This window comes from Selaginella moellendorffii, unplaced genomic scaffold (genome assembly GCF_000143415.4).
Source record: "Selaginella moellendorffii unplaced genomic scaffold, v1.0 SELMOscaffold_3, whole genome shotgun sequence".
Taxonomy (NCBI): Eukaryota; Viridiplantae; Streptophyta; class Lycopodiopsida; order Selaginellales; family Selaginellaceae; genus Selaginella; species Selaginella moellendorffii.
The window spans coordinates 2,113,214-2,123,418 of NW_003314264.1; the positions used below are offsets into that span (position 1 = coordinate 2,113,214).

The 10,205-nt window shown below is 47.1% G+C and overlaps 4 protein-coding genes across 4 annotated transcripts; 2 read left to right on the forward strand and 2 right to left on the reverse strand.

Moving 5' to 3' along the window:
• Positions 1-2,275: 2,275 nt before the first annotated feature.
• LOC9643482 (CBL-interacting protein kinase 32) lies at positions 2,276-5,055 on the forward strand. The gene is made up of 12 exons (XM_002963226.2): positions 2,276-2,957; positions 3,042-3,104; positions 3,194-3,265; positions 3,332-3,439; positions 3,509-3,589; positions 3,655-3,834; positions 3,882-3,971; positions 4,037-4,159; positions 4,220-4,327; positions 4,393-4,512; positions 4,580-4,711; positions 4,787-5,055. The coding sequence occupies exons 1-12, from the start codon at positions 2,742-2,744 to the stop codon at positions 4,856-4,858; spliced, it is 1,365 nt and encodes a 454-aa protein (XP_002963272.2). The 5' UTR covers positions 2,276-2,741; the 3' UTR covers positions 4,859-5,055.
• Positions 5,056-5,154: 99 nt separating this feature from the next.
• On the reverse strand, positions 5,155-6,764 carry LOC9643483 (dr1-associated corepressor). Its single transcript, XM_002963634.2, has 6 exons — positions 6,558-6,764; positions 6,404-6,476; positions 6,252-6,345; positions 6,092-6,202; positions 5,951-6,011; positions 5,155-5,881 (listed from the first exon to the last, which is right to left on the reverse strand). The coding sequence occupies exons 1-6, from the start codon at positions 6,588-6,590 to the stop codon at positions 5,357-5,359; spliced, it is 897 nt and encodes a 298-aa protein (XP_002963680.2). The 5' UTR covers positions 6,591-6,764; the 3' UTR covers positions 5,155-5,356.
• Positions 6,765-6,895: 131 nt separating this feature from the next.
• Positions 6,896-8,005, forward strand: LOC112343101. Its single transcript, XM_024666001.1, has 5 exons — positions 6,896-7,041; positions 7,090-7,191; positions 7,244-7,279; positions 7,340-7,397; positions 7,447-8,005. The coding sequence occupies exons 1-5, from the start codon at positions 6,904-6,906 to the stop codon at positions 7,971-7,973; spliced, it is 861 nt and encodes a 286-aa protein (XP_024521769.1). The 5' UTR covers positions 6,896-6,903; the 3' UTR covers positions 7,974-8,005.
• On the reverse strand, positions 7,820-9,951 carry LOC9643484 (probable aspartyl aminopeptidase). The gene is made up of 11 exons (XM_024665981.1): positions 9,858-9,951; positions 9,656-9,791; positions 9,525-9,603; positions 9,275-9,465; positions 9,143-9,212; positions 8,995-9,093; positions 8,794-8,949; positions 8,570-8,746; positions 8,448-8,519; positions 8,255-8,395; positions 7,820-8,188 (listed from the first exon to the last, which is right to left on the reverse strand). The coding sequence occupies exons 1-11, from the start codon at positions 9,949-9,951 to the stop codon at positions 7,970-7,972; spliced, it is 1,434 nt and encodes a 477-aa protein (XP_024521749.1). The 3' UTR covers positions 7,820-7,969.
• Positions 9,952-10,205: the final 254 nt, after the last annotated feature.

Below are 10,205 nucleotides of genomic sequence, written 5' to 3' on the forward strand. Positions count from 1 at the left end.
AGGACTTCGTGGCCCAAGCGCGTGCAAAGTCAGGCTTGCAGCAGCATCAAAACGCTACCCATTCCTCCATGCGGACGGCGACGGTGCTCTCGGCGGGCCAGCAGAGCTTACCCGGCACCCCGCAGAGCGAGATGAGTGATCTTCGGTCCAATGCGAATTAAAGGAGAAGAACGAACGAACGAACAAAAAAACAAAAAAAAACCAGTCAAGAAGAACTAGGAGGTAACCTCTATTTGGTTTTCTACGTTTTGCCTGGCCCGGGAAAATTTTGACGACTATATATGTAATGATCGTTTTGAAGGTTAGATGGGAAATCTGCTATGGTTTCCTTTGAGCAATCTTAAGTTTCTATAAAAATAACATATTTTATAGTCCGGGCAACTCAAACGCCGCCACGCCTTAATAGATATATCGATTATTATAACTAGATGCCGTACGACAAAACAAATCGTACGAGTCTGGTTGGTCCCCCAAGACAAGGGCAACAGAAAGCGCGCTTTTTCTCCACGAGCGCTGGAAGCTACGGCCCTACGTGGCGGCTCATACGGTTCCACATCACCCCCTAAGGTACGAATGGCGAATCACGCATGAAATCAACGATAAAAACATTTTTAATTTGGCCAATAGATAAGGATCCGGGTGTTTGCTTCTAACTGGTTACTTGACTGACCTATGAGGAAAATGGCATGTGTGTGGGCAAGCTGCAAGGTGGCAACGACCAAAACTTAGCGCGCATTTGCGTGGCACGCTTGCATGGTGGGCACATAGCACATTCCGAAAGATGCCCGATTCCAAAATATTCTGGAATATTATCTGTACAGTGGTATATGTATTCTTTTTTCTTTTTGGTTTTTTCTTCTTTTTGTATATCCTGGAGCCCAGCTCGACTTGTTCTTTCCTCTCTGGTGACTTTGCAAGTTGTGCGTTGTTTTTGGTGTTTATACGAATGTGTGGGAAAAGTATGGTGCAGATTTGAGATGCTTTCATTTTTGCAAACCAAACAGTGGGGACCTGGACCCATATGCATAGATTCTAAATGTGCGCTGTAAAACGCTAGTACTTTTTACTTGAATTTTCTACTTATCTATACATTTTGTGTTGTTGGGATATGGCCGCAAAGGTTGAGACTTTCAATTTCTCCATCGCAAATCGATGAGAAGTTTCCTAGTTTCAGACAAACTTGCTTTTCAATGCTCGTGTGTATATATATTATATTCTCACGTATGGTATATCTTTATACACAAAATGATCTAAGCGCCGACACAGGAGTCCCTGTCTCGGGCAGCCACCTTGGAACTTTGATGATGTAGAGAGATTGACCACTGCGTATGAAATCTTTTGGGGGGAGGGCTGGAGCCTCTGCATCAGTGATCATGCCGAACTTGATTTTCCCGAAAACGAACCAAGCCTGAGCGTAGGAGGCGGCAGCTTTGTGGATCCTTTTTGGCAACCAAATACCTCACGAAACTATATGGCCGCCACTGAAAAATGCCAAGGTGAAACACAATTGTTGCATGGAATGAAAGATGCAACAATGGGAGAGTTCCAGTGGTCTTTTCCAAACTTAATTTATGGATTTCTGTCTGGTATGCCATTATTTGCGGTCACAAAATATTATTAATGTGTTGTTAAGTTTGGCTGGGAGCGGTGACTGATCACCATTATACAAGAATATATGCATTTGTAAGCAACGATCTCTCCTCCTCCTCTTGGACGCTTACAACCAAAACAAAAAATCATACCGCCCACCAACGCACTTCTTATTGTCATGTTCATTAAATTTTATTTTTTTTCTAGTAGTGCTTTGTTGCGCCATCACCCAGCCAAGCAAATCGTATGGTATTTTGCGCTTTAAACCCTACGTGTCCGTGTGCATGGCGTCTAAGCCTTGGAAAATCAATTCATCTGGCGTACAAGGTTTGAGAATGTTCTACTAATCCAATCAAAAAGACTGTACCACCTTCTGGCTTTTCAGTCCAATCAATCGCTCCAAAATGTTTAATAGTGTTTCTTTCTACCAGAGCGCTCACAACCATCCATCCCTGGGGCATGGGAATCTTTGCCCCTCTCTCACACGGCGCATATGCCCTAACAGCGACAAATGATTCCTTCACGTGAACCACTGAAATATCAACCACAGCAAAACTTTGGGGGCCGGCCGCTCGGACGGAATATTCGCACCCGATGCTAGGGTTTGTGGGCTGGCAGTGACGGACGGAGCCGTCAGTCAGTGGAACGGAGGCCTCCGTGTTGTGGTGTCCCTGTGTAGTATATTGTGGTGTCCGCATCTTTTCTTTTCTCCCCGTCAAGAACTAGGCAAGAGCTTCGTGCGAAGCTCTTAGCAACCGCCACGGATCATCGATCGATAGGTAAGGGTCGATATCGATCATCGACGCGAGGCTTTCTCTTCGTGGCGGCAGCGCCGTCTATTTCGCGGCTAGAAGTGATCTCTTGGCAGCCGTTGCGCTAGCTCGATTTGTCACCGACAATCCCAATCGAGAGCAATCGGGGCTTGGAATCACCGTAATATTTCTTCCTCTCCCCCTTTCTTGTGAGGTCGTGGCGCCGTAGAGCTGGAGGCGGTCGATTCAGCATGGTGAAGATCGTCAAGAAGAAGTCGAGGGTGAGGCGGCCGAGTGCTCGCAAACGCGAGAGCCGCAAGGTTTACAGATAGATGGAATAATCTGCGCGTTGCCTCGCGATCGATCGCTGGTCGAGGGACAAGAGCAAGGGAGGGAGGGATGGATCCCACCGTAGTGAGGATGGGGCTCAAGAACGTATCGCCGCCCAGGAAGAGCGCCTCCCCGAGCCGGATTGGCAAGTTCGAGCTGGGGAGGACGCTGGGAGAAGGCACATTTGCCAAGGTGAGGTTTGCGAGGAACGTCGAGACTGGCGAACACGTTGCCGTCAAGGTGCTTGACAAGGAGAAGATCCTCAAGCACAGGATGGTCGAACAGGTATGCTTTTTTTTTCCTGCTTTTCTCTTTTTCTGGAACATGTCTGAGCGAGCTTGCGATTTTTCTTTCTTTCTTGTGCCACAGATCAAACGAGAAATTTCGACGATGAAGATGGTGAAGCACCCAAACATTGTACAGCTTCATGAGGTCGGTGGATGGTCTCTCTCTCTCTCTCTGTGTCGTTTTTTCTGTTCTGCAAGAGACTAATTCGTTTGGTGGCTCTGAATTTATGCCAGGTTCTGGCCAGCAAGACGAAAATCTACCTCGTACTCGAGTTCGTTGAAGGTGGTGAGCTCTTTGGCAAAATTGTAAGCACTCGACGGGCTGACCGACGCTAATCTCTCCCACTGAATCTGCGCTCTTGTGTGTCTCAGGTGAAGCACGGCAGGCTCAAAGAGTCTTATGCCAGGAGGTACTTCCAGCAGCTTATAAATGCCGTAGATTACTGCCACAGTCTCGGCGTCTACCACCGGGACCTCAAGGTCAGTCAGTGCCTTGTGCATGGAAAAGATCTCGTTTTTGTACTGAAGCTCTTTGGTTTTTCTGCGCAGCCTGAGAATCTGCTCCTAGACTCAAATGGCAATTTGAAGGTGTCCGATTTCGGACTCAGCGCGTTGCCTCAACAGTTTCGGGTATGCTGACAAAACTTGCGCTAGCTGGAGATGCATCTTTTGTTTACGTGTTTTTGCTTGCTCAGGCTGACGGCTTGCTGCACACAACATGCGGGACACCCAACTATGTTGCACCAGAAGTTATTAGCAACAAGGGGTATGATGGTGCTCCAGCGGATTTGTGGTCATGCGGGGTCATTCTTTATGTCCTAATGGCCGGGTTCTTGCCGTTCGAGGATTCAAATATTATGAACCTGTACAGAAAGGTAGGCGACGAATTCCCTACTGTTCGACCGCTGACTATCTGGTGTAGATTTTTCGGGCCGAGTTTAAAGTTCCATCGTGGTTTAGCCCCGGTGTTCGTAAGCTGCTCGCGCAGTTGCTACATCCAAATCCGAAAAAGGTAGGCTCTGTATTCTCACTACGCATACACAATCCTCATACACGACTCGGTGGTCGGTTATGCAGCGCATCACAATACCGCAAATTCTGGAAAACGAATGGTTTAAGAAGGACTACAAGCCCGCAAAGCTTCACCACGAGGAAGATGTGGTTGTAGGGGACGTGGAGAGCGTTTTCAACGAATCAGGGGTACGTTTCCCTGCTCTTTTGTGCTCGAAAGCCGGTCTGATCGTATTGTTCTCGTTGTAGGAGCACACCGGGGCCGGCTCCTCGACAAAGCCAGGCTTGATCAATGCGTTCGAGCTTATCTCCATGTCATCGGGACTCGACCTCTCTGGCCTGTTCGAGAAGCAACAGGTAAACCAAACCATTCTCGAGTTTGACAAGCAGGAACTCACGCGAGTATTTTTATTCTTGCGCAGGAACCTGTAAAGCAAGAGACTAGATTTACGTCGATGCATTCCGCAAAGGAGATCATTTCGAAGATAGAGGAGACCGCCAAGCCGCTCGGACTGGATGTCCAACAAAAGCAAAACTTCAAGGTACAAACGAGGCATACAAAGTGGTTTTGTTTGGTCTGTGCTTGACCGGTTTTGGCTGCGCCGCCAGATGAAGCTACGAAAGTCGAGCTCGCTGGGAAAGAGCTTCTTGTCCATCTCCACGGAGGTGTTTGAAGTGAGCCCGGAACTCTACATGGTGGAGCTGAGGAAGTCAGAGGGCGACACACTCGAGTACCGCACGGTAAGCAGAGAAGAATTTTAGCTGCCTTTCGTTTTCGGACAGCTGACAGAGGAATCTCTTTGTTGTTTCGTGTAGTTTTACAAGAGCTTGTCCTCGAGCTTGAAGGACATCATCTGGTCATCAGACGACGATTTGCTGGCGACTTGAAAGCCACGCTCGGTTCTTTTTTCGTGTTTTTCATCTTCTTCCTCCTTTTTTTGCGCGAAGGGTCGTCACTTTGTACCATAGCCGGATCGAAAAAAGATCGTCAAAAGATCGTCAAAAGATTCATTTTGTCGAGAAAGGAAGATACACACACAACACATATACTGTAAAAAGAGAAAATATATTCCTTTTTTTTCTGACTCCTGTAAAAAGAGAAAGGAAAAAGCATTATGTTTTTTTTCCGACACCTGTAATAAGAGAGGAAAAAACATCATTTTTTTTTAATTCCGACTCGAGAGGAAAAAAACTATCATTTTTTTTTTCAAGCTTGTCTCTAGAAACAGCTAAATATTTACAAAAAGAGCCTTGGTTTTTCGTCCTTCCCTCTCCGTGTCAAAGTCCTTCAGTCAGGATTAATGTACAAGCTCGTTTTTTTACTTCTTTACCTCCAAAGCTTTACCTTGAAGAAGTCTGGACTTCTTACAACCACCGCCACTGCTCTCAGCCATCGTCGTCATCTTCACAGTCGTAGTCGTCCTCTTCCTCGTGGCCCCTCTCGGTGTGCAAATCTAACAGTCCTAACCTCATCTTGTCCGATGGTATTTGCGGCCACTCTTCCTCCTCCTCCTCCGCCGCCGCCGCTTCCTCTTTCTCTACACCCGCTGCTACTGCCTCTTTCTCCTTCTTCACGTCGCTACACCCTGCTATGTCCCCGTTCTCGTCCAGCCCCATGTTAAGATCAAAGTCCCGGGGCTGTGACTTCCCAACCGGCGCTTGTCCCTGTCCCTGTTTAGTCGAAGTTGATGTTGTGGTGATCGACGTCGTCGTCTTGGGGCTCCCTATGTTGCTATCAGTATCGGTGCTACCATCGTTATCCATGTCCGCATCCGCGTCGTCAGATTTGTGGTGAGCTGCTGGTATTTCTAACCTCTCCGGAACAACGTCGCCTCTACCGCCAGAGGTTCCGTTCCTACCTCTCCCCCTGCCTCGGCCCCTGCCTCTACCCCTTCCTACTGTAGTGGACTCCTGCGAAAAAAACAAAATTTTTACTCAGTTGGAAGGTTGAAAAAGTAGTTTGGGATCTTGAAGTCTTACCGATTTTGGTCTCTTGACTTCCTCTTCTTCCGAGCCATTGTCATCTCCGTCCGAGATTTTCCTACAGCACACACAGCGAGGCATGAGCCGCTGGCCAAAAGAAAATCACCGAAGAAGAAATGGGGGAAACGTAGTTTATACCTTCGGCGGCTACCATTTCTCTCGTCCGCGGTGTCAGAGCCCATGTCTGGGACCTTGGAAACTATTTCACGAAGAAAATCAAATACGCTATTAGTTTGGACACATTGCTTCCTGCAAGAAAAAAGGATAAGACTGAGAAGGAAAGCAATCTAGTACTTACAAATGAGAAGAACTCATTGTCTTGGCCCCCCTCCCCAGAGTTATTTCATACGTCTTGTCACAAAGGTCTTGTAAGAAAAGCTCCAGAGCCTTTGCTGCGATTCAAGGCGATGGTGAAACAACTCTAGAAAAAAAATTCGAATTTTTACTTACAGATCAGCACAGGAGTCGCAAGAGCGATCTTCCCAACTTCCTCGTCCGCTTGCATTATCTTCTTTATCCTTGCCTGAGCAACAAAAGGAAACAATCGAGCCCTAGTTAACGGCCAAAGCCAAGGAATCAAAACAAAGAAAAACAAAAATCCTACCGCAGGGAAGCGTGTGTCGAGCTTCTTCCTCATCTTCGCGACCAAAAAGCTGTGCTTAAACTAGTGACAAAGAACCTCTTTGCCGCAGCTCTCTCGCCCAATGCGTGGATCACACCCCCGGCGTCCCCAGCACGGCCAAACAAAGAACACGAAGAACACGAAGAATCATCGCCCAAACCCTAACCCTAGCTCCCGTTGCTCCAAACAACTGCTATTTTTGAACGCTGTTACCGTCAGATCATTTACATCAACGGCCAGGACTAAAGCCGGCCTTTTTTATAAACCGAGGAGAATAGTTTTCTTGGTTTTTAATGTTTCCCGCCAAAGTTTGGGGGAGCTAGGGTTTATGGCTATGGCGGACGATCCAATCCAGGATGTTCTTGTCGAGGCAGGGCAGCGGCAATCTGGGGCTACTGTAGCGGCGCCTATCGAGATGGAATCGGCCAGCGCTGGAGAAAAGGTCTTGGATGATATCGATGACGGGGTAAGAAGGGATTGAAATTTATTTCTAATGCGGCATTCCCGTTTCAAGAGAGCGCAAGACGAGGAAGAGTTCAATGGAACATCAGCTGTGCCGCCAGTGGAGCTCGAGAAAGACTCGAGTGAGAACGCGATTGGTGATGATCCAGACGAGGTGAGAAAGCTTTGTGATCAAAATCGAAGTTCTACAGTTTCCTTCTTTCCAGATTACCGAGAAAGAAGGCGGCAGCGAAGCAGAACAGGTTCCTTCCGCTCGAAAAGGAAAAGAAGAGCAAAGTTTCTGATTGATTCTTATTCTTTAGGAGGATGTCACGAAGGAACAAATGCCCGCAGTAGAGGAAGAAACGAACCGTGAGCCTGGTGAGTTCTAAGGAAAATAAAATTCTCTCTCACAGGCTTTCTATGACAGATGAATGCATGGAAAGTACTCCGGCAAACGATGGATCCAAGGAAAAGAACGCCACCAACATCAGTGTTTCATTCCCACTAGCCAGGATCAAAAACATCATCAAGCTCGACAAAGAAATCAAGGTGGTGGCTCGTCCAGCGCTGATGGCCATCACCCAAGCAGCACAGCAGTTCATCGAGAGCCTAACGTCGATTGCCTTCTCGGAGATGCTCAAAGGCAAGCGCAAGAGTCTCCGGCTCTCACACCTCGAGGCGGCTGTCAAACGAAAGAGGGAGTTCCTCGACTTCCTGGACGAGTCCATGGACATTTTTGAGGAGAAGGACGACAGTGCCGAAGAAGAAGGAGAAGAAGAGGAAGAGAACGACGATCCAAAGGCCAAGAGACAGCAGTTTCATCCTCCGCCTCCGGGAGCCCGATGCATCACGGATTTCTTTGGCAATCGCCAAGCTGAGCCATCAGGTGGACAAGCGTCTAGCTCTGGGAGCTATCACCAACAGGACCATCAAGTCGAGTGTGGAGACTACTAATCGACGTTTACATGCTGGTCCAGTGCTGAGAAGTCCTCGAAGAAGAGCTTGAAGTGGCGGTACGAGTAACCAACGTCGTCAACTCCACACATCTCGCGGATGCTGTGCATGGAGAGCTGGGGAGCGCCAACGTCGACCGTCCGGATACCAACACCGCTAGCTAAGATTGGCCCGATCGTTGATCCGCAAGCCATATCGTTTCGGACGACGAAATCCTGCCAGAGAAGAAGAAAAATGTTAGTTTTCCTCGCGTTTTTCCTCTGGAAAAAAATTCTTATCACCTGTGTTGGAAGGTCCTGTCGTCTCGCAATCTCCTTGAAAATAAATGACGTGACTGCGTTTGTGGCGTATCGCTGGTTCGCATTGTATTTCACGACGAGGCCTTTGTGCATCTTTGGCTGGTGATTCTCCTCGTGTTTATCCTGGTCAAGGCGTTTGTTTAGTTCAAAAACATTGTTTTTCCAAGATCCTTACCATATAGTTTGGATGTAAGCAGTGTGCCATATCAGCGGACACTAGCAAACTTTGCTGGATTGCTTTCTCTACCTGGAAAAGATAACTTCAAGCAAGAGATAAGTGCGAACGAGTTTACTTACGTTCTGGGAGCTTTCCTCTCCCATGGAGATTGTGATCCGCTTGAGCGCATCCAGCATCACCGGAGAGCCGGCGCCTTGTGCGGAGTTGGATCCGACTTCCTCGTGGTCGAACAGAGCAACCATTCGCACGACGGTCTCGTTCTCCAGGGAAGCTTCGGAGGTCGAGTCGATAAGGGCCTGGAGAAAAACGAGTAAGAAAACTGGAAAACAGAGATGGCTTTTACCTTCAACGAGCAAAAGGACATGCAAAGATTATCGAGCCTGCCAGAGAAAACAAACTCCTTGAGAGCGCCACCAATGGAGCTGGGCTGGGTGTCACAGACTTGCAGCTCAAAGTCACAAATATCATCGCTTTCGCAGCCTAGCTCCGAAGAAAGAATCTGGAGACCAGAGTAAACATGCAATTCCGTTGAAGTGTAAAATACCTTTAGAAGGAGAGAATGATGGTGTGCCTCGGCTTTGCTGTTTGCGTCCTCCGCCACCAAGGCTCCATTTTCATCAGGGAGCGACTTACTCAATTCATCCTACACAAAAACTATGAAGACAATCATTCACTCCAACATAGAACTTCACCTTTATACAGGAAGCTAAAACTGGAACGAGCTGTGTTTGGGTATTGATCTTAAACCCCTCAGAAACAGTCCTGAAAAAACGATCCAGCACTCGTAAGAAAAAGAAGAGGAAAACAAATCGAGCTTTTCGTACTTGTCAAGATGGATAGCTAGCGTTGGTATGCGAAGGATTGGCTCCTTGACGTGAACGAGCTCGTGAGAGAAGCCATTTCCACGCCTGACCATAACTCTCCCTGCGACTGTAAGGTCCCGATCGAACCAGGTATGCCATAAACCACTGCCATACGTCTGGACTCCCAGTTCCAGAAATCCTCCTTTGACAATCTTCCAAGCAAAAACTAACTTCATCAGGGAAGAAAAAAAAATCTAGCGGACATGCTAACCTTTGAGCGTGGCTTGAGCTTTGGACACGGACTATCTGTGTGAGCTCCCACGATAGCAAATCCACAACCAGGGTAAAACCTGGAAAACCAACAATGAACCAAAACTGGAAAGAAAAAAAAGGAAAAGGTACCTCTTGCCAATAGCAAATGCGACGATAGTGGAGAAATTCCTCGTGAAATAGTAAGTGCCGCCGGGCAAGAGCGCCCAGGAATCCCTCTCGGACAATTGCGTGAACCCAGCGGCTTCTAGCCTTCGCTTAGCTTCGGCTGGAGAAGAGAAATGGTAATCAAACGCGCCGGCCAGGCACGAATCGCTAAGTAAAACGATCTTACCGACTGCGTGGAACGGCGTAGGCGCGGCATTGAGGAAAGAGATCAAATCCGAAGCAGTTTCCTGAGCTCCCAGAATCGCCGCCTTCATCTCCATAAACCCTAAATCTGGAAAGATTAAGCTAACCAGTTATATTTAATTAGGAACGAAATTTTAATGTCATCACTAATTCCAAAGAAGAAATAAACTTTAATTAAAATTTAATATTTTCTAAGTTAAAGGTTTGTTATAATTCATCTATTTTAAAAAAATTATAGAATTTATTAAATATTACTAAACTAACATAGCTATATATCATTTATACATGCTTCAAAAAATAAAACTCATAATAATGTTTTGTATTCATCATA

Excerpts from the sequence above, each read along its gene's own strand:
- LOC9643482 (XM_002963226.2), top strand. The coding sequence starts at position 2,742 with ATGGATCCCACCGTAGTGAGGATGGGGCTCAAGAACGTATCGCCGCCC. Across the intron at positions 3,266-3,331 it reads GTGAGCTCTTTGGCAAAATT|GTGAAGCACGGCAGGCTCAA; the intron begins GTAAGCACTCGA and ends TGTGTGTCTCAG. Across the intron at positions 4,160-4,219 it reads GCGTTTTCAACGAATCAGGG|GAGCACACCGGGGCCGGCTC; the intron begins GTACGTTTCCCT and ends TTCTCGTTGTAG.
- LOC9643483 (XM_002963634.2), bottom strand. The coding sequence starts at position 6,590 with ATGAGGAAGAAGCTCGACACACGCTTCCCTGCG. Across the intron at positions 6,477-6,557 it reads TCGACACACGCTTCCCTGCG|GCAAGGATAAAGAAGATAAT; the intron begins GTAGGATTTTTG and ends TTTGTTGCTCAG. Across the intron at positions 6,346-6,403 it reads TGCGACTCCTGTGCTGATCT|CAAAGGCTCTGGAGCTTTTC; the intron begins GTAAGTAAAAAT and ends CTTGAATCGCAG.
- LOC112343101 (XM_024666001.1), top strand. The coding sequence starts at position 6,904 with ATGGCTATGGCGGACGATCCAATCCAGGATGTTCTTGTCGAGGCAGGG. Across the intron at positions 7,042-7,089 it reads TGGATGATATCGATGACGGG|AGAGCGCAAGACGAGGAAGA; the intron begins GTAAGAAGGGAT and ends TCCCGTTTCAAG. Across the intron at positions 7,192-7,243 it reads TTGGTGATGATCCAGACGAG|ATTACCGAGAAAGAAGGCGG; the intron begins GTGAGAAAGCTT and ends CCTTCTTTCCAG.
- LOC9643484 (XM_024665981.1), bottom strand. The coding sequence starts at position 9,951 with ATGGAGATGAAGGCGGCGATTCTGGGAGCTCAGGAAACTGCTTCGGAT. Across the intron at positions 9,466-9,524 it reads AGCTCAAGCCACGCTCAAAG|ATTGTCAAAGGAGGATTTCT; the intron begins GTTAGCATGTCC and ends TTTGCTTGGAAG. Across the intron at positions 8,396-8,447 it reads GCTTACATCCAAACTATATG|GATAAACACGAGGAGAATCA; the intron begins GTAAGGATCTTG and ends CGCCTTGACCAG.